This window comes from Conger conger, chromosome 7, assembly GCF_963514075.1.
Source record: "Conger conger chromosome 7, fConCon1.1, whole genome shotgun sequence".
NCBI classification, from domain to species: Eukaryota; Metazoa; Chordata; class Actinopteri; order Anguilliformes; family Congridae; genus Conger; species Conger conger.
In genome coordinates, this window is record NC_083766.1 from 31,208,661 (window position 1) to 31,229,390 (window position 20,730).

A 20,730-nucleotide genomic window follows, 5' to 3' on the forward strand; every position below is an offset into this window, starting at 1 on the left:
TGTAACACGTAACACAGTTGTAAGATCTACGCAGAGGTATAAATTCGTTCAACTGATTTGAATTAAAAAGGGCTCATTTGGACCAATGAGGGAGAAGTGATTTGGGAAGGCATGCAGGGGGATCCAGTAAAAGCCTGAGGCAGTATGAAGGCCTCAGGAGGTCCGAAGCGGACACGGCGCCCAGCGTTGGTCAGGTGACCGCGCCCAGAGGATGAGGGCAGACCTCTTTCTCTCCCAGATTAGATCTAATCTGATTATCAGATAATCTGAAATTACAAGTAAAGCAGAGCAGCGGACGGAGACTTAGTGACCTTGACGAACGCGGCCGGGCGTTAAATCGCCCCCCTTCTCCGCTTCACACCTTCCTGGCGCTCGCCTCTCACTGGCAGCCACGGTCCACCCGCTTAAGTCACCCATTCGTTTACTAACTGAATAAACTATTCCAATTGCATGGAGTTACCCATTAACTGTGACCAATCACAAACTGCCGTCACAAACAGCCATTCCAGATTATGGGTATTTAAACAGATAATTTGTAATCTGTGCTTCCAAAAATCATTGGCATCATAATCTACCTCTGGCAGCGATTAGAGATGTTAGCCTAAACTGAGGTGTGAAGGCAGCAAAGGATGAGAGAGAAACGATCCCCATCAAGGCTCAATGCCAATGTCAACAGGTGATTGGGAATGGGTCTTTATAGCTAGCTCAGATATTACATTTATATTGCATTACACTCAGAAGCTCTTATGAACAACTGACTAACAACATTACCAGACCAGCGGGTGCATGTACAACATAACAGAAGGGCTAATGCTATCTATGCTAACTATGCATTAACAATGCATGTAAATAAGTTGGATAGCCGTGTTTAACAGCAACTGTCTTTTAATGCAGCTTTGGAAAGACCCCATCACCAACCTGATGGGTAAAAACGTCTGCCACCTCTCTGAAAGTCTCTGCTCCCTACGGAGCCGGAGGCAGGGTAAACCCTGCTCGCTCAGCAGAAACATAAGAGACCCGTTAGCGTAGCTGGCGGAAACCGGGCCGCTTTGAATGTGACTGGGGAACGGCGCTTTGCCTAGCGACACCGGAGGGGTCCGCGGCCATCCAGCCCAACCCGTGCGGGGGAACCACAGCTGTGGACCGGGACATGGCCAGGCGGAGGAGAGAGGGAGCCTCACCTCGTTGGACTGCTTCCCGCTGTAGGACATCTTCTTAATGGCCACCACCTCTGTGGTCCGGATGTCCCGCGCCTGGGGACACACACCCTTCAGTCAGTCTGTGTGTTTGTGTAGTGTGCTTCCACACGCACGCGCACGCACGCACGCACGCGCACGCACACATACGTCTGTCAGTGCCTGCCTGGCAGACTGCATTCAAGCAAGTAGGCTTGCATTCAAATACTCAGTGGCCAAACTACCTGCTTGTGCAGAGATGTTAAACATGCTAGGAAACAACTTTTGTGTAGGAGCTGCAATGTGTCAAATACCGTTGCACTTTGATCAATTGCTATATAATTCAATGAAAATATGAATGATTATTACGATAACATGTCCTCCACTGACGCTAAAAGGGCAGATGTATGAAGACATATGAATTTGGGATCCTAAACTAAGAGGGTTAAGCCCACGGCAGGGCAGCACCGGTACGCACAAAGTACACAGCCCCGAAGCTGCCATGGCCGATCTCGCGCAGGTCGGAGAACAGCTTCTCGGGGTCGTCCTTGAAGAAGAGATCGGCGATCTCGGGGTCCTTCAGGCTCCCCGCCCGACTGGTGGAGGGCATGCTGCCGCGGCCGCCGGGGACTATCTGGGCCTGCGACTGCGACTGCGCTGCGACAGCCCCCGCCGATGGCTCATCTGCAGGAAGGAGGCCTTGTACGCATCAGCACCTGCAGGGAGAGAGGGCCATCAGTCTGCTGCACTCCATTTCATTATGACATCACAAACTGAATCACATGCTGCTGCACTCCATTTCATTTTGATATCACAAACTGAATCACATGCTGCTGCACTCCATTTCATTATGATATCACACACTACATGACATTCTGCTGCACTCCATTTCATTATGATATCACACTACATCACTCTGCTGCACTCCATTTTATGATATCATATGACATTATATTACATCACGCTCCATTGCAATACATTCCATTCTATTGCATCACATTACATTTAATTCATCATGTTATACTCCATCCCATGAATCACATTGTATTCCATTGTATTCTTCTGAAAAGTGCAGTTGTCCATGCTACGTAGCTAGAGCCATTGTTGTTTGCATACGTTGGCCAATGGTATAGTGCATGAATCACAATGTATTTGTCATGCTTAGCCTATTTATTTATAATAAACAGACGGTTTCACCTGACACAAGTTGCTCATCTCTTCTTTATGATTAATGCATCAGTGCCACTTTGCAAAGCAACCCACATCTACAGTTTTGACTACAATTCTATCACTGGCACCTTGCATATAATCCTCGCTAGAAGATCGCCACAAAGTTAAAACATCTGTGAGCTTCAGTAATACGAAAGCAGCAGTAGCAGCACAGTTAGTGTCATAGCTGCCAGACCTGGGTCAAGTACGTAATTGTTCTCCATTAAAATATTTGTTTTGCGCTTGCCTGTTGCAATTGAGCTCACCAAAAGGACCAAAAGGCAGGGCTTGCACTTTCTGACAGCATTTTATAGGTTCCAAACAAGCTCAGTAAAGTGTAGAAAAGTATCTGAATCCAAAACAACTATGTTTAGTTGGATAGCTGCAGGCACAGTCAGGCTCCCATAGCCACTAGCTGAGAGGGCACAGTCAAGCTCATAGCCACTAGCTGAGAGGGCACAGTCAAGCTCATAGCCACTAGCTGAGAGGGCACAGTCAGGCTCCCATAGCCACTAGCTGAGAGGGCACAGTCAAGCTCATAGCCACTAGCTGAGAGGGCACAGTCAGGCTCCCATAGCCACTAGCTGAGAGGGCACAGTCAGGCTCCCATAGCCACTAGCTGAGAGGGCACAGTCAGGCTCCCATAGCCACTAGCTGAGAGGGCACAGTCAGACTCCCATAGCCACTAGCTGAGAGGGCACAGTCAGGCTCCCATAGCCACTAGCTGAGAGGGCACAGTCAGACTCCCATAGCCACTAGCTGAGAGGGCACAGTCAGACTCCCATAGCCACTAGCTGAGAGGGCACAGTCAGGCTCCCATAGCCACTAGCTGAGAGGGCACAGTCAGGCTCCCATAGCCACTAGCTGAGAGGGCACAGTCAGGCTCCCATAGCCACTAGCTGAGAGGGCACAGTCAGGCTCCCATAGCCACTAGCTGAGAGGGCACAGTCAGGCTCCCATAGCCACTAGCTGAGAGGGCACAGTCAGGCTCCCATAGCCACTAGCTGAGAGGGCACAGTCAGGCTCCCATAGCCACTAGCTGAGAGGGCACAGTCAGGCTCCCATAGCCACTAGCTGAGAGGGCACAGTCAGGCTCCCATAGCCACTAGCTGAGAGGGCACAGTCAGGCTCCCACAGCCACTAGCTGAGAGGGCACAGTCAGGCCCTCATAGCCACTAGCTGAGAGGGCACAGTCAGGCTCCCACAGCCACTAGCTGAGAGGGCACAGTCAGGCCCTCATAGCCACTAGCTGAGAGGGCACAGTCAGGCTCCCACAGCCACTAGCTGAGAGGGCACAGTCAGGCCCTCATAGCCACTAGCTGAGAGGGCACAGTCAGGCTCCCACAGCCACTAGCTGAGAGGGCACAGTCAGGCTCCCACAGCCACTAGCTGAGAGGGCACAGTCAGGCTCCCACAGCCACTAGCTGAGAGGGCACAGTCAGGCTCCCACAGCCACTAGCTGAGAGGGCACAGTCAGGCTCCCACAGCCACTAGCTGAGAGGGCACAGTCAGGCTCCCATAGCCAGTAGCAGCAGAGCAGTGGGTCAATGGCAGGGGCTGACAGGACGTACAGGGGATGGGCTGAGCTCAGCGGGACACACAGAGCGGTAAAGGGACTGTCCTGCTGACCCCCCGCTGACCTGAGGCCTAAACGGGGGGTTTAATCCCACCTGGCCTCGCGTGCGGAACGACAGATCTAACGATGGCCGCGCTGGGCCGAGCCGGTCTGCTCTGAGAGAAAAGCCGCAGTGAGAATGACTTCTTCTGCCATTATCCCCCCCCCCCACACACACAAAAAGCACATTGTGTCCCAGCGACTGACAGCCAGGCCAGCGCATCTGCACGGCGCGAATGGGGCGGGGCCTGGGGGCCGGTGACTGGTGGCGGCGGGGCGGTGAGCTGAGCTCCCCGAACACGCCGTTTCGGTTTGGACCCGGATCAGAAACGACTTTTTATCCTGACGCAACCACGAGATAAAGCTACAATTTCACAGGCCGCTCTCATAAACAAATTTAGCATTCACACGGTATGATGCATTCGCATTGCGTTTCCACTGAGCTGTGTTCCTAAGAAAGATGGGGGGGAAGATATGGTGGAGGAGGAAATGATGACAGAAGGATGCACAGGTCATCAGACGGAGTAGAGAGGAACAAACCTACAGGAGTGTCAAGGTTTGAGGCATCATTCAGCAATCATTTGAATCACCAGTTATCTCAGTAAATGTGAGAGCTGAGTTATCTCAGTAAATGTGAGAGAAGTTCTCAGTAAATGTGAAAGAGCAGTTCTCAGTAAATGTGAAAGAGCAGCTGTCTCAGTAAATGTGAAAGAGCAGTTCTCAGTAAATGTGAAAGAGCAGTTCTCAGTAAATGTGAAAGAGCAGCTGTCTCAGTAAATGTGAAAGAGAAGTTGTCTCAGTAAATGTGAAAGAGCAGTTCTCAGTAAATGTGAAAGAGCAGTTCTCAGTAAATGTGAAAGAGCAGTTGTCTCAGTAAATGTGAAAGAGCAGTTGTCTCAGTAAATGTGAAAGAGAAGTTGTCTCAGTAAATGTGAAAGAGCAGTTCTCAGTAAATGTGAAAGAGCAGTTCTCAGTAAATGTGAAAGAGCAGTTGTCTCAGTAAATGTGAAAGAGCAGTTGTCTCAGTAAATGTGAAAGAGCAGTTGTCTCAGTAAATGTGAAAGAGCAGTTCTCAGTAAATGTGAAAGAGAAGTTCTCAGTAAATGTGAAAGAGCAGCTCTCAGTAAATGTGAAAGAGCAGCTGTCTCAGTAAATGTGAAAGAGCAGCTGTCTCAGTAAATGTGAAAGAGCAGCTGTCTCAGTAAATGTGAAAGAGCAGCTGTCTCAGTAAATGTGAAAGAGAAGTTCTCAGTAAATGTGAAAGAGCAGTTGTCTCAGTAAATGTGAAAGAGCAGTTCTCAGTAAATGTGAAAGAGCAGTTGTCTCAGTAAATGTGAAAGAGCAGTTGTCTCAGTAAATGTGAAAGAGCAGTTGTCTCAGTAAATGTGAAAGAGCAGCTGTCTCAGTAAATTTGAAAGAGCAGTTCTCAGTAAATGTGAAAGAGCAGTTGTCTCAGTAAATGTGAAAGAGCAGCTGTCTCAGTAAATGTGAAAGAGCACAGCGGGTTGGGAAATGATGAAGCTGGTTATTTAAACTAAGACAAAGGTTACTTATCCAACTTCCTCTTCTCTATCAACTCCCTCCCTCTGTCCCCTCTCTGGCTCCCTCCGTCAGTATCTGTGCCTCCTTATGGTTGTGTGACCCAGCTTGTGAGTGAGTGTGAGTGCACGCATGACAGAAAGGGGAGAGAGAAGTGAAATATAAAAAAATGCCCTTGTGACTGCTCCATATAAAGAAGGTGATGCGCTATAGCTGAGACTGATAAATGCCACATAGAGTCTATCAACAACAGTCCAAAACGTTGCAAGTACTGTCACCGGGTTGGTTACCAAAAGCACCACTGGCCTGAGGAAAGTAAACACAATGCAAACGGTAATGAGCCAAACTGCCATTACCTAAACATCGTTCTCCAGACGAGAATCGCAGAGCCACTCAGACGCATGTTTTCAATTACCTTGAGGGATTGAGAAATTTGGGTGGAGAGAGCATGAGCGCACACAGCAGACCCCCAGGACGTTTGGACAATGGTTTTAAAAATGAAATAAATAAACAAATAAAAACCAACAGTGGGAAATCCAGTGTCCCGTTTTTATTGCTCACGGAGGGGGAATGTCACACGCTGACATCACACATTCTTGCGGTAGGAAATGGAGAATTTGCCACTGTGACAGCAGTTCCTCGCAGAATAGCGTGCCTTTTTTTGTAGTTTTTTAGGAAACCTCATCCGCAGCTGTATTCCTTGCAAGCGTTTCTCTACGGTCGGCGTGCAAAGAGCGGTCCGAAAAAGCCCCTTTCACATCGAATGATTGGGTGCCTTTCGCACCTCGGGCTGATATTGACTAAATTGCCGGTGTGATGTCATTCGCATTGCGCTAGGATACGCCGAGCTGTTCCCTTGGCAACCAGCAAGCGGTAACAGAGCTCTCTGGTGACAATAGAACAAAATGTACAAATCTAAACATGGTGAAAACAAAACGAAAATCTAGCTCATTGCTCCGTACAACCTAGCACAGAAACAGCCATCAGAGAGTGAAGGAAATGCAGGGTGAACGGTGTGACTGCAGAGAAGAAAAAGGCTACACAAAGCGGTGTCCTTAAAGCCCGATTGTACGACAGGACTGCGGCCCCGGTTCAGCCCTTTTAATTTCACTCCAGAGCGTGCCGCGACGCTCGGCTGAGCGGCTGTCAAGCGGCTGACAGAAAACAAACACCTTTGTAAAAAACTGTCCGACTGTTTTCTGTCGAACGAGAACTGTGCTACCTTTGTGTCATATGGCAGTAATTGGCGAATCAAAGAAGAAAATGATGCAAGATAAGGAGCGGTGGGGCGGGGCATCCGGCACTCGTTCCCAGTGTAGCGAGGCGTCTGTACGTCTGCCGTGGGGCCCAGCCTGTGCCAGGGCCGCCCGTCCGTGGCATAACTGCAGCTTTAGGCAGTTTTGGCCAGCGCTGTTCTGCCTGCCTCACTGGTGAACTGGGCGCCTGCAGTCATCCAACACGGTGACCACAGTCGGTGGACAGCAGGGGGGAACTGAAGCGGTACCACGGCACAGGGAGTGTGTGCAAGTGCCCTGGTGTGTGTGTGTGTGTGTGTGTGTGTGTGTGTGTGTGTGTGTGTGTGTGTGTGTGTGATTGTGAGTGTGGGTGTGGGTGTGGGTGTGGGTGTAGATACACACACACACATAGATGTCTATACGTGTGTGGGTGCAGGTACACACACAGTTATAAATGTCTATAGTGTAATACATATGTGCGTGTACAGGCTAGGTTTATTTTATAAAATGGTGACTAAGGGGATGGTCTGAGGGCCATAAATGTTCTTGGGGGGGTGGGGGGGGGATCTTCAGTTTGCTCATCTGACAGCCGGGAATGGCATCAATGTCGAGAGTAAGTTGTGTTGCACTAGGAAAAAATATCAATCAAAAGATCTCCAACAGTGACTGCTATTCAATGGTAGCTAACTGCAGCAATATCAGAAATCTAGGTAGCTAGCAAGCTAACTAATGTTAATGCTAGGGGTGGGGCGACTCACGATACGATACACGATACTGGTTTCACGATGTGATATGGTCATGATATCAAAAATTAAGTTCAGATTAAGACGGTATAATTGAATATGATTGCTTGTTTATTCCTGAGGCAAAAAAACATAACCTCCCATGATGGGAGGATGAAGTAAACTTTCAGTATTGTTCAGCCATACTTTGTGTAAACATGGTCCTCCTAGTCCAGTTTCTTGTTCAGTTCTACATCGTCTTCATCTGAACTTCATTTCAAACTGCTGATACGTGGTCCAAGCCCGCTTTCACTCACGGCTATGTCCATATTCCCTGCGTTGCCCGTAGCAGCAGTGGTGTGACACGGCTTTTCCAGCCTCATTCTTAAACAGCCTTTTCAGCACTTCCCCCATGTTCGCTGCGGTGCGAGACGAATAGTGGACGGGTCTGCGATACGAAGCTTCCCATTTTCCAGTCATTATTTATGGGGTGGGCTGCGATTGTGGACTGGGCGGCTCGGGAGGTCCAGCCGTCGGTCGATAGCGAGATGTAGTTGGCAGCATTCAGCCTCTGAGTCATGTTTTGTTTTGTATCTCTGCGAAGGGCTGGGGCTACGTTACGACTGAAATGTGTACGCCGAAGTGTTAATTCGCTTCTGAAATCCTTCCTTCCCAACAACGGAAAACGGCCTTAGGTTATGAGTCATATAAATGCCTATGCATTTGCCAATTTCCTTTACTCGTGTACTTGGTTGGAGTAAAGGTGTTGCAAATGTTTGACGTAAAGTTGTTTGTCCTTTGGCCAATTCGAAAATATGTGGTGATGTGAATTTGTGAATAGTGAATTTGTCGTTTCGCTAGCTTTGTTTATTCTACAAGTGATCAATTCGATAAAAACAAACTACCCTCTTAGTCTTACACCTTCTTATCCATTGCTTCAAAATCCTTCACATCAGCCATATAATGCTCTGTCAGTCAAGACCTTTGGAGGCAACTGTGAAATGAGAGGCCCAGTACAAAACCTGCATACTACAGTTTTAAGGGCCACAATAACGAGAGGCACTCCTGATCCAGCCGATACTGTTTACTGGTATGGGAAACACTGCAGCAGACAAGCAGTAGCATGCTTAAAAATGCCTGTTTCTGTGCCTTGGTTTTCTAGGAAACATCCACATAGCACACGTACCCTTACCCCACTCAGGCACTCATACACACGTACAGACATGCGTGTACACTCACACAAGCATGCATCGACATAGACACGCACCCTCACCCCACTCAGACACTCGCACACACACGCGTGTACACTCACACGAGCACGCATCGACATAGACACGCACCCTTACCCCACTCAGACACTCGCACACACACGCGTGTACACTCACACGAGCACGCATCGACATAGACACGCACCCTTACCCCACTCAGACACTCGCACACACACGCGTGTACACTCACACGAGCACGCATCGACATAGACACGCACCCTTACCCCACTCAGACACTCGTACACACACGCGTGTACACTCACACGAGCACGCATCGACATAGACACGCACCCTTACCCCACTCAGACACTCGTACACACACGCGTGTACACTCACACGAGCACGCATCGACATAGACACGCACCCTTACCCCACTCAGACACTCGTACACACACGCGTGTACACTCACACGAGCACACTCACACTTACCCAACACACTCACACACGACTCTCGGTGAGGTAGGCATGTAAGAACAGAAGGAGACACACACTTCTTGAACAGATGCAGGCCAGGTATACCCGTACAGATCCCACTGAAACAAAAGGCCCTATTCTGGCTGTCAGTGAGTCAGAGCGGTCCGTCTCCCTAACCCCGACGATGGCCAGTGAGAACGAGGCGTTAGTCACAAGCAGCTCAGCACCGGCCGTGTTCGTCACGAGTGATTCAGGGCAGACCATCGAGACCGGCCGCAAAAACGCGACATACATTTTTAGCCAAAGAGCCTTATTACAGACTCGACCGGGTGAAACGATATCCATCTCTTCACTTCCTCTACGAGCCTGCCGAGCCTGGACTTTGAGAGGACAAATGTCCGCCGACATAACCCTCCAGATGTCCTTCGCAGCCCAGCCCGGAGAAACCGGGCCCCCGATCTGAACCCAGATGAGACGTGCGCTCCGCGCGCCGAGTCTGATCTGAGCGCTGCACCAATCAGCACTCGGGCCTTCAGCGGAGGGCGTGGAGAGGCGAGTACGCGCGCCGCTGGAAATCTCCGCTAATCATTTCATCCGCGAGACGTAGAACCTGCAGCGACGAGCGATGAGGAGTTCAGAGGAAGACGAGCCGGAGGGTCTCGCGGGACGCGGGCGGTGGGAACGGGATATTTGGGGCGCCCCGCAGCCTCGCAACGCGCTCGCTGCACTGAATGATCAGCGGCTGATTGATGACACATCTGTACATCCAAGGCATTCCTCAAATAATGCCACACATTTTCCCAACATGCTTCCACAGTACAATAATAAGACTAATGAAGTTTAGATCCAACAGGAGGACAAATCTGACAGAGCAGATTTAACACTGAACATTTCACTGGGTGGTTTCAATGGAGTGGAGTATTAAAATTAGATTATATTAGGTAACATTTAAGGGGTGTCTTAATGATAAAATACTACCCATAATAGTAACTATTCATCACAAACAAACAAACAAAATATCCCTGTGTATTCAGCAGTGCTAAAACTACAGGTTGAGTTTTGCTCCAGATCAATAGATGTCAAACAGGCTTCTAAGGACAGATCTACCTCATAACATTTTTTTTTTTAAATGGCAAAAACACAGTGAATGCGGAAATGTGAAAGCGCAGAAACAAGTTGGCTTTCGCTCCACTTCCCGCGAGTCCTTAATTGCAGTTTTCTGTGCAAATGCCACATCCCTATTATTATCATTACTCGGAAATAAAGTTTTTTAAAGACAGTCAGCTGATGTCCTGACAAAAAAAAAAGCCTTCATCCCAGCTGGAACGCCACCAGAGAAGAGCATCATTCTTACATGTGCAAATGGCTTCATTTCTCCAGGAAGTGAAACTTAAAACGCTGCTCTCTGCATGCCTCATTAGGAAAGCCGAGACAGAGATAGAGAGAGGGAGAAAGAGAGAGAGAGAGAGTCTGCTTGTAACAGCTTAGGTAGTAAAACCCAGGATTACAATCCTGATTTAAACCACCAAACCACAATTCCACACATACTCAGAACCTGTTTGGATAGTTGAGGTCTCTTGTCTACCGTACTGATAAAGAATCTGCTCCACTCACGTCACAGGGAGGTTGATGTGGTGTCAAGTCTAATGCAATGTCTCGTCAACAACGCCTGTATCCAAAAACTCAGACAGATCCTGCAAACCAGGAACAAGTAGTAGCCCACACATAAGTGGTACATACCAAGACAATGTTAGATTTCTATGCAGTGCCTATACTGTGGGGGAGATATAATAGACTGTAAACAAAAAGAACAAAGGGACTGACAACACCCATTGACTTTGCATGGGATTTTGAAGCAAAAAAAAAAAAGGTGTATATTCTACTACATGTTGGCACAATTGAAACACCTGGAGCCAACCACACTGGCACTAGAGAGGAACGTCTCTCAACGAGACCAGGAAGTGGGTGAGCTTCAGAAACAAAGCCCAGCCTTGGGCCCTTGTGTACACAACGTTTTTACTTTACATACAGTGCTGGAAATACAATGTAAAATGTAACTTTAACTTTTTGCAAACCACACCACTGAGACAAACAAGATCTCATGAGTTTAACAGCGTGAACGGTGCGTCACGTTCCACCGTCACGTTTTCAGGTTCGCACCTGTTAGCATCTAAGCGGAAGACTTCTTTTAAAGATTTGTCAGTCAACCGAATAATTGGTGACTTCACCCACCCACACAAACCCCAAACCAAACGCACACGTGCACGCACGCACACACGCACCCAATCACTGCTTGCCAGAGGAAATGAGCACAACAGTTAAATGTCTTCAGGCGACAAGACTGACTGTATGAAGTACAAGCAGCAGGCATAAACAAGCCATTAAAAAAAAATAGCCTAATAGACTAATAGCGTTGGCAGTGAGCCCTGCATCCGCACACCCACCAACTCCTCCTTTACTCTTCACTCTATATCAGACACACACCAACTCCTCCTTTACTCTCCACTCTATATCAGAGACACACACCAACTCCTCCTTTACTCTCCACTCTATATCAGAGACACACACCAACTCCTCCTTTACTCTCCACTCTATATCAGAGACACACACCAACTCCTCCTTTACTCTCCACTCTATATCAGAGACACACACCAACTCCTCCTTTACTCTCCACTCTATATCAGACACACACCAACTCCTCCTTTACTCTCCACTCTATATCAGAGACACACACCAACTCCTCCTTTACTCTCCACTCTATATCAGAGACACACACCAACTCCTCCTTTACTCTCCACTCTATATCAGACACACACCAACTCCTCCTTTACTCTCCACTCTATATCAGAGACACACACCAACTCCTCCTTTACTCTCCACTCTATATCAGAGACACACCAACTCCTCCTTTACTCTCCACTCTATATCAGAGACACACACCAACTCCTCCTTTACTCTCCACTCTATATCAGAGACACACCAACTCCTCCTTTACTCTCCACTCTATATCAGACACACACCAACTCCTCCTTTACTCTCCACTCTATATCAGAGACACACCAACTCCTCCTTTACTCTCCACTCTATATCAGACACACACCAACTCCACCTCTACTCTCCACTCTATGTCAGACAACAAACCGTGGGGCAAGAACTAAAGGAGGGCAGAATCTATCCACAAAGGTTCACTACATGGTTCCTGGAGTGCGCGTGTGTTTGCTTTCCCACCACACCTCCAGAACCATGAAGATTAGGAGAAATAGGGAGTGACGAAAAAAGGCGACAGTTCTATTTAAAATGTATTTTGGTCTTTTTTAAATTTTTTATAACCCTGCTTCAGTTTTTTATATTTTTCCCGGCAGGGTTTAACTGAGTGGTCTGAGCCCAGTTCAGCTAAACGCATAGAAATCTTTTGGTAGACCTTCATTACGGGTCAGAATGATGTCATCCTCCGTCCAGACAGTGAAGTTTGCAGCTCATCATCGGTCCGTGGTTTTGTCTGGTTTTGTGTCTCCGTTCCCTGTTCCTTTTCTTTGAAAGCTTGTGTGCTAACTGCTGATGAATGTTTTCCTGCTGCCGGTATTTAAAAAGGGCGCTTGGTCTCTCGTGAATATTGCAGTTGACCAATCAGGGATGTTCAGTACTCTAAGCTCCACGCCAATAGTTTGCAGACCATCAATAAATACTACCATCAGGAGACACTTACAAATGGGGATGTGAACCATGCCCCAGGATACAAAACTAGCCAAACCATTTTTGTGAAAAATCACTGGCTTGTAACCGATTCCTGATAATTATTAAGTGGCATGTCTGGATTTTTACATTTACACAACTATGTCATTTGGCTAAAAGAGCTATTGTGCAAGGGAACTAGGTGTGGAATGATACGCCTATTTTGGGAACTGGCACTCTGTAAAGCGTGCGTCACCTGAATAGTATACAGGATACACAACACAAAGTGACACACTTCATATTTTATGCTAATGGTATTACATAACCAAAGAATGCAAGTGGTTACGTTAAAATGCAGCGCAACAACATGCAAAGGCTCACGGATATCTAACTGATTAGCTAATGCTGCAGTGGCTTTATCACTGTTTAAATTAGAGGGTTTCAATTACAATGTATTTTAGGGTTTGTCGCACTGGCTAATAGCTCAGAAGAACAGAAAGACTGAATGGTGTACGGTACAGCATGGGTGTATGTCATCATGCAGTGTAAAAGACTGTATTAAGGGGAGTTGATTACGAGGTTAAGTACTGAGTAACAACAAAGCCCAGCAGGTCCTGCTGCTCGTTAGGTCTACAGGTGGGATCCCTGGACTAGCATTTCAGTCACCCACCCATGTGCCACTGCACAACAGAAGACTCGTCTCTTATTGGTTGTTGTGGAAAGGCAAGGAACGGCCATGGACTTACGCGCACACGCTCGCAAAGACACACACACTAGCACGCACACGCACACAAGCACACGCACACACACTAGCGCGCACACACACTAGCGCGCACACACACTAGCGCGCACACACACTAGCACGCACGCACACTAGCACGCACGCACACACACGAGCACGCACTAGCGCACACACACACTAGCGCGCACACACACACACTAGCGTGCACACACACACACTAGCGCGCACACACACTAGCGCGCACACACACACACACACACACACAGCTGAAATAAAAGCTTCATTTATGGTGCTGGCTCTTCTGTGGAGGCAGGCGGCCCCACCCCAGCGGAGGCCCGCTCAGATGACCAGCCGCTGAGACAGAGCACAGACTGCGTGGAACCGACGGCGGGATCACAAGACCGCCCGAAAAAGAACACCCCCCCTCCCCGGCGCAGAGCGCCCCCGCCAGGCCACAGAGCACAGCACGCACTGCACCAGGGGGACTCTCCAGAGAACTCTCTGACCTCCGTCCCCTCCCTTTCTGTTCACGGTCCAGCTCCTATGAAGGCCTCCCAGGTCCAGGGCCATCCACAGCCACACGACGCTTCATCGTATCCCCGCTCTTCTGTTTGCTGAGAGATTACAATCCACGGTGACAGTGTAACCTTGACCCATTCATAAAGCACATTTACAACAACAGCATGTCGACCGAAATGCCACACAGACCTTAAATGAGATGCATAAAACAAAGTACAATTACATGTTATACACAATTGCCTGTCAAAACCAAGCCAAAAACTTCACACAGGCTCACAGGCTAATGAGAAGAGGGCAGTCTAGACAGAGTATTTAGTGCGCCTGGTATGTCTGTGCATTTCATCTGGCCTAATGTCAGTGATGGAACGGGTGAGGACAGTGGCCAACGTCTTCTCGCACAGGGAAAGCTGACAGCGGTGGCAGCGATGTGGGAGGCTCCATTTTTAACAGTTAAGTTGTAAACGGCGTGCCAAGCATGATGTAAAGAAGGTAGCCGGCCAACTCTTCTATAGGCGGCGAGCGTAAAAGCATGATCCTCCTGCCACAGCCATGCTAATGTGTTTTTATCTGATGGCAGTGTTAGCTCTGTTCAGCCCACACTCTCAATATCCAAATCACTGAACGCTGCCGTAACAGTGTGTGCCTACAGATAACAACGAGATAACAGAGCTTTTCTACAAATCTGCACTTGTTATGAATGAATGGACATCTCTCAACGTGAAGCTCCACTGCGTACCTGCGTTTTCACCAGGGTATTATTCCCAGATGGTTATAGTACAATCACAAACTCATACTGTGACTTGAAACAATAATAATGCACTTGTCATGAAAACAGCCGCGCCTAGTGGGTAAGGTAAATGAAGGTACGGAAAGTTAGTGGACAAAAGCCCCGGTGGGGCCACGATAAGATCCACACAGCTGTTGGGCCCTTAACCCCGCATTACTAATAGAGGGATTGTCCCCTTAGAATAACCTGTAAGTCGCTTTGGCTAACAGCATCAACTAAATAGCAAATTATTTATTTATTTATTTAATATGAAAATTGACAAATGTGGCCTGGATAGGTATTACTAATACGCTGAGCCAAGAGAAGTCAGGATTTAAACGGCACGGGTGAAAGGTAGTCACTGTGCTTCCCGCGCTGGCCTGATCAGGGGCTTCCACACACCAGAGGCCTCCCCAGGAGCGCACACTGACCCGCGCACCATTCCAGCGTTGCTTATCCCAGCATGCCAGAGGCTACTCAGGGTCCCACCAGATCAGCCAGGCAGGATGCAGCCTAAAAAAGCAGGGCTTTAGAGGAATGTGTGCTCGATCCTGAACCCGATTGGGAGCCAGCGTAAGCTGACCGGTCCAGGGATGCGGAATGGGCTGCTGGCGGAGGAGTTCCTCACGCACGTTAAGTTTGAACGTGCCCGTGATGCCACAGGCAGCAGGGCCGCGGCAGTCTGGTTCTGAGGTAAGGATGGCCCGTGTGAGGGCATCTGCACGGGAGAGGTCAGGGAGGATCAGCCCAGCACAGGTGGGCTGGTCACCACAGCAGCCTCCAGCCCCCAAGTGTCAGGCCTTCTGTCGCTGCTCATGGACTCCCAGGATTTCCCACAGGCAGCTCCAGTCATGAGCTCCATTTTAAGCCTTACGGAAATCCGAGTTCTGTTCAAGCCATAATCAGACACAGTTCGGGGAACAATTTTTTGAATGCTTCGTAACTGAAATCTAAAATCTTATAAATGGCCTTCAAAAGACTGTACTGTAACAGCAACTGCTCAGCCATAGGTTAGTAGCTCTAATGATCCAATCAAATATTTGGGGGGTTGGACCTATGGAAGTTTGTTTGTATCACTTAATATCACTTTAAAAAGACAGGAAAAGCATTTATCGACATGTAATAAGGCATTACACAAATTAGTCAGCATGGAACAGGTGACCATCTGATAGCTAGCAAGTAAAATTAATGGGGTTTTTTTGTTTGTTAGTTTTTTTTTTTTGGGAGTGACTGGGATTTTTGGTTGGAGGTAGATTAAAAAATATATATATTATTTAGTTGGTGTTAAAATGACTACTTTTCTTAATTTCCTAGACCCCAGAAAATGTGCAGACCCTGTGCCATCGTGTCAGCACCAGCAGTTGAAATGCACAAGGATGTCATTTTAAGGAAAGAAACGCTAACTGATGAGAGGCGGACAGACCCGCGGGCACGTCGAAGCGCGCGAGGGCAGGAGTCAGCGGCCGGCCGCAGCGGCGCCCGGGACGCCACACAAACACAGGCTGCAAGAATGCCGCGGGACAGGACCGAGGAACAGGAGCGCCCGAATTCCTTCTGCATGACCTCAGCGCCGCCGCGCCGCCGCGTTTCAGGGCCTTCCATTCCGCTCGGGCGGGGCCCAGACCGGCGCCCGGCCCCGCTGCATTCTGGGGGAGAGCGTCCTTCTCCGCGGCCCGGCCGCTTCAGAGCTGGAGCGCGCGCGGGGGTGAGAACGGGGCCCTTCGGCCCGGCTGGGCTCATCCCGAACCCGTAACTTGCTGACCCGTAACATCCCTGACTCGCAACGTACTGCCCTTATGAATGAGCGGCTGTGCTCCACTCGTTACGGAGCGGCAGATTCCTGCCTGTGTGTGCCACTCCACTGACAACCGGCTCCGTAGGCTCACCCTGGTGTGATACGGTGGCCTGCCAATGCCTCAGTGAACCCTGTGCTAATAGCAGAGTGCAAAATGACTGCTCCAAGCATTTCTGCCCTATTCACCCACACAGGCTGTAATCTAGTATATTCTTGGCAAAAATATTCAGCAGCAATGCTTGTTTACATTTGTATTCAACAAAACGTGTGTGTATATATATATATATATATATATATATATATCGTAGAGTGGCTCCTCTCATAGCCCGGTTCCAGGATATGGAAGAGCCCCACTGTCTGGTATGGAACGGAGACTCCGTTAGGGTCGATTTCGGTTGACAGCCCCACAAGGGGATGAAAAATTAGGGAGGGTTTCAGCCACACACACACACACAAATCTATATAAATAATTTGTATAATTGCCCAAGTATTTTCTATATATTTTTCTTGTGTCAGAAAATATATTTCAATATATTACTGTATTTTTCATTTTCATAAGGTTTGTGGTCTTGTCTCCAAACTCACCACAGGACCGCAGGGTCCCAACACTATCCTGAAGAGAAACTTTCAACTCTACATGAGGCTCAGTACCAAAACAAAGCTGTGTTTATGTGTCTGAGTGTGCGTGCTGGCGTTTTGTGCATCCGACTGCATTAATATAGGCCCTTTTCAGACTGAATTTACCCAGAACATACCGAATCAACTACAAAGTCTGATTAAGAACCCATTTTGTCATGACAGAAAAGAGCGTTCATTATTCCTTTCCCAGAACAGTGCTACATGTCCTATAAAACTGATAAAGTGGGAAACAAAGCAGCCTTTGGGAGTCCTGTGACGTATTCTCCTTCTGGTAAAGCCCAGCAGTAAATAACAGAGGTAAATGCCTTCAGCTCAGTCACTAAAACTTGAATTTGTCAATGACGTGTGCCATTTCAGGTATTTAAGGTATTCTTTTCTTGTTTGTGGCAAACACGCAACCACCCCCCCCCCCCACACACACAGACACACACTAACACACACAGACACACACAAACACACACAAACACAACCTGACACACTGCCAGACACAGACACACACAAACACAATCTGACACACAGATACACATAAACACAACCTGACACACAGACACACACAGACACACACAAACACAACCTGACACACAGACACACACATAAACACAACCTGACACACAGACACACACAGACACACACAAACACAACCTGACACACAGACACACACAGACACACACAAACACAACCTGACACACAGACACACACAAACACAATCTGACACACAGACACACATAAACACAACCTGACACACAGACACACACAGACACACACAAACACAACCTGACACACTGACAGACACACAGACACATGCGCAGAAGCCCGCAGCCCTTCACAAAGCGAGTCATTGTTTGGCTGGTGGCTGGGCTTCTTTTCACGCTGAAGGCATTTCCAGTTTGCTCAGCACCTGAGCACCAGCGACCGTCAGCGCCGAGCAGAAAAAGCCGAGAGGACACTGCCCTCACCACACACACGCCCGACTGCCACTGCACCTACTTCAGCTTTCAGTCTGCGGAATATAAACGTCAACACATTTCCCATTTCTAATACAACCCTAGCTGACCGATCATAAACGGCTGTTGGGCCCTTGAGTAAGGCCCTTAACCCCACATTGCTCCAGGAGGGACTGTCCCCTGCTTAGTCTAATCAACTGTAAGTCACTTTGGATAAAAGTATATATATAACAAATTATATATAAATGAGAAATGTATAAACCTGCATATGGATTTTTATTGAACCAGGTTTGCTAGAAAATCAGAACTGCTATTGCTGGTCATTCGTGGTTATATTCCTGGAATATATACAATGGAATATATATAATACACATGCAGTAAAGCTGACTGTTCATTGCCAGTGGCTCCTGTAACCTTTAGCCAAGAAGCGAATAATATTTGTCTCAAACATGAACCAAGACGACCTGACAGCATTCAGGGGTTGCGAAACAAACGTCACGGTACTCACCGAGACTAATAACCCCCCCCCCCCCCCCCGCCCCCCGCCCCTCACGCCCCGTTCTGTCTCAAAGGAGACCAAGCTGTTTACAGACTTCGCGATCTGATTAACCGGAATGTCCAGAAAATTGTTCAGTTACGGGTGGGTGTTTTGTTTAAACCTGCTGGAACAGCAGCACCGCTCCGTGCTGCAGAAAAAGGCCGGATTTGAGAAAGATCCGTCGACTCTAAAACGACGTGCTATGGGTCACCTGCGTCTCGTGCTACTATGTGTACAGCGCAACAAGGGGTCATGTTAAAATATGTACTCTTGACATAATTTCCTCCAACATCATGATATCATGTGATGCTACTGTCCTCACCGAGACAGACTGGAGGCTTCATAACCCCATGATGTGTGTCCAATTGCCAGAAGCAAGATCCTAGTCTAAATCCCTTCAAAAGGATGTACATCTATTATTAGGCCTAATAATTCTATACTGGTCTCAAAGGAGCAACAAGGAAATAAGTTGTCGAACATATTTTATTATTTGAAACCATTACGGGGCCAATTCAACTGACACTAGACATAAAACATAACATTATCCCATATTATATATAAAAATAGCTTTAGTTACATCATAGCTTTTCATTTGGGGATGCCTGAAGATAAATTGGCGGTTTCGTTCCTATAAAAACCGGCAGTAATATTGTGTGTGTGCGCATGTGTGTGTCTGCATGTAATAAAGCTAGTAGCTTTATGGTCATATAATTGCAGCCTGTGGCTTTCCTGGTTTTATTTTTATTCTTTTCGCTGTGCAGTCCTTCAACTGATCTGCTCAACCACTGCACAAGCGTTTGCACACAGTCAGTGCAGCTGGACCGCAAGCAACCAATCAACAGCAGGAGTTGCTCTTGTGTGATGAGGTGGGCGAATCCCCACCTGCTCAAACTCTCCCTCCCTGTGAGCCCTGACCAACACACACAATCTCCCACCCTGGGTGCCCCGACCAACACTCACACAATCTCCCACCGTGGGTGCCCCGACCAACACTCACACAATCTCCCACCCTGGGTGCCCTGACCAACACTCACACAATCTCCCACCCTGAGTGCCCCGACCAACACTCACACAATCTCCCACCCTGTGAGCCCTGACCAACACTCACACAATCTCCCTCCCTGTGGGGAGATGCTGACCAATGCTGACCACTTCAATTCAGTCAATTCTGGAAATTAACTGGAAATCAATGAATTAATGAATTAGAAAATCCTCACAGAACCTTTGGCCATTTATAAATGAATGGGCTTCACTTCAGTTCACTTCCTGAGCTAATTTCATAGGGAGCTGACCCCACCCCATGCAGCAGACACTGGTGTGGTCTGCGTTGGAGCCCAGAACACGTCTCCTGCTGCTCGGGGAACCAGTGCTTTAGCTGGACACGCCACCCACCTGTCTGCTGCAAAACGCAATTGTATACAATTCTCATTCATTACTGCCTAAAAAGCCAAGCTCAATGGGATGCAAGTATGTGTGATGCACATATTCACATTCTAACATCTCTGAAGTGAGCACTGAGCCCCACACCCGTGCGAACTCATCCCCACACACGGGCAGCAGGTAACACACTCCGTCTCTGACGTGAAAATGAATCCCCTGTGGAGGGAACATTTCACTTACAGGTCATCGTTATTGGCTGAACAGCTGGGTGCATAAACACCGTTCACCGCAGGAGAACCCAGCACTGTTTCTTTTCTTCCTGCAACGTCTGCTGCTAATATCAAATAAAACCAGAAGTTCAAATGTGTTCGCCTGCATTCAGAGAGTTGCAGTCAGAGGCAGTAATTCCCATCCCTGTTCTTGGACTTCTACCAGCAGATCTACCGACTGGTACTTTTTTTCACTAAAAAAAAAAACAGGTTCTGCAATTTGGCTACCTCAGACAGTCTTTATCAATTCTGAGATCGAGAAACTAGTCTAACTGAATGAGTCAGGGGC

At 48.1% G+C, this 20,730-nt stretch overlaps 1 protein-coding gene across 1 annotated transcript in view; it reads right to left on the minus strand.

Annotated features, from left to right (window-relative positions):
• The window catches only part of LOC133132146 (serine/threonine-protein kinase TAO1-like), a 45,603-nt gene that overhangs the window by 15,688 nt on the left and 9,185 nt on the right, over positions 1-20,730 (minus strand). Inside the window, 2 exon segments of the mRNA XM_061247349.1 lie at positions 1,182-1,253; positions 1,654-1,891. Of these exon segments, the coding sequence (XP_061103333.1) occupies positions 1,182-1,253; positions 1,654-1,785 (204 nt within the window). The 5' untranslated portion in view covers positions 1,786-1,891.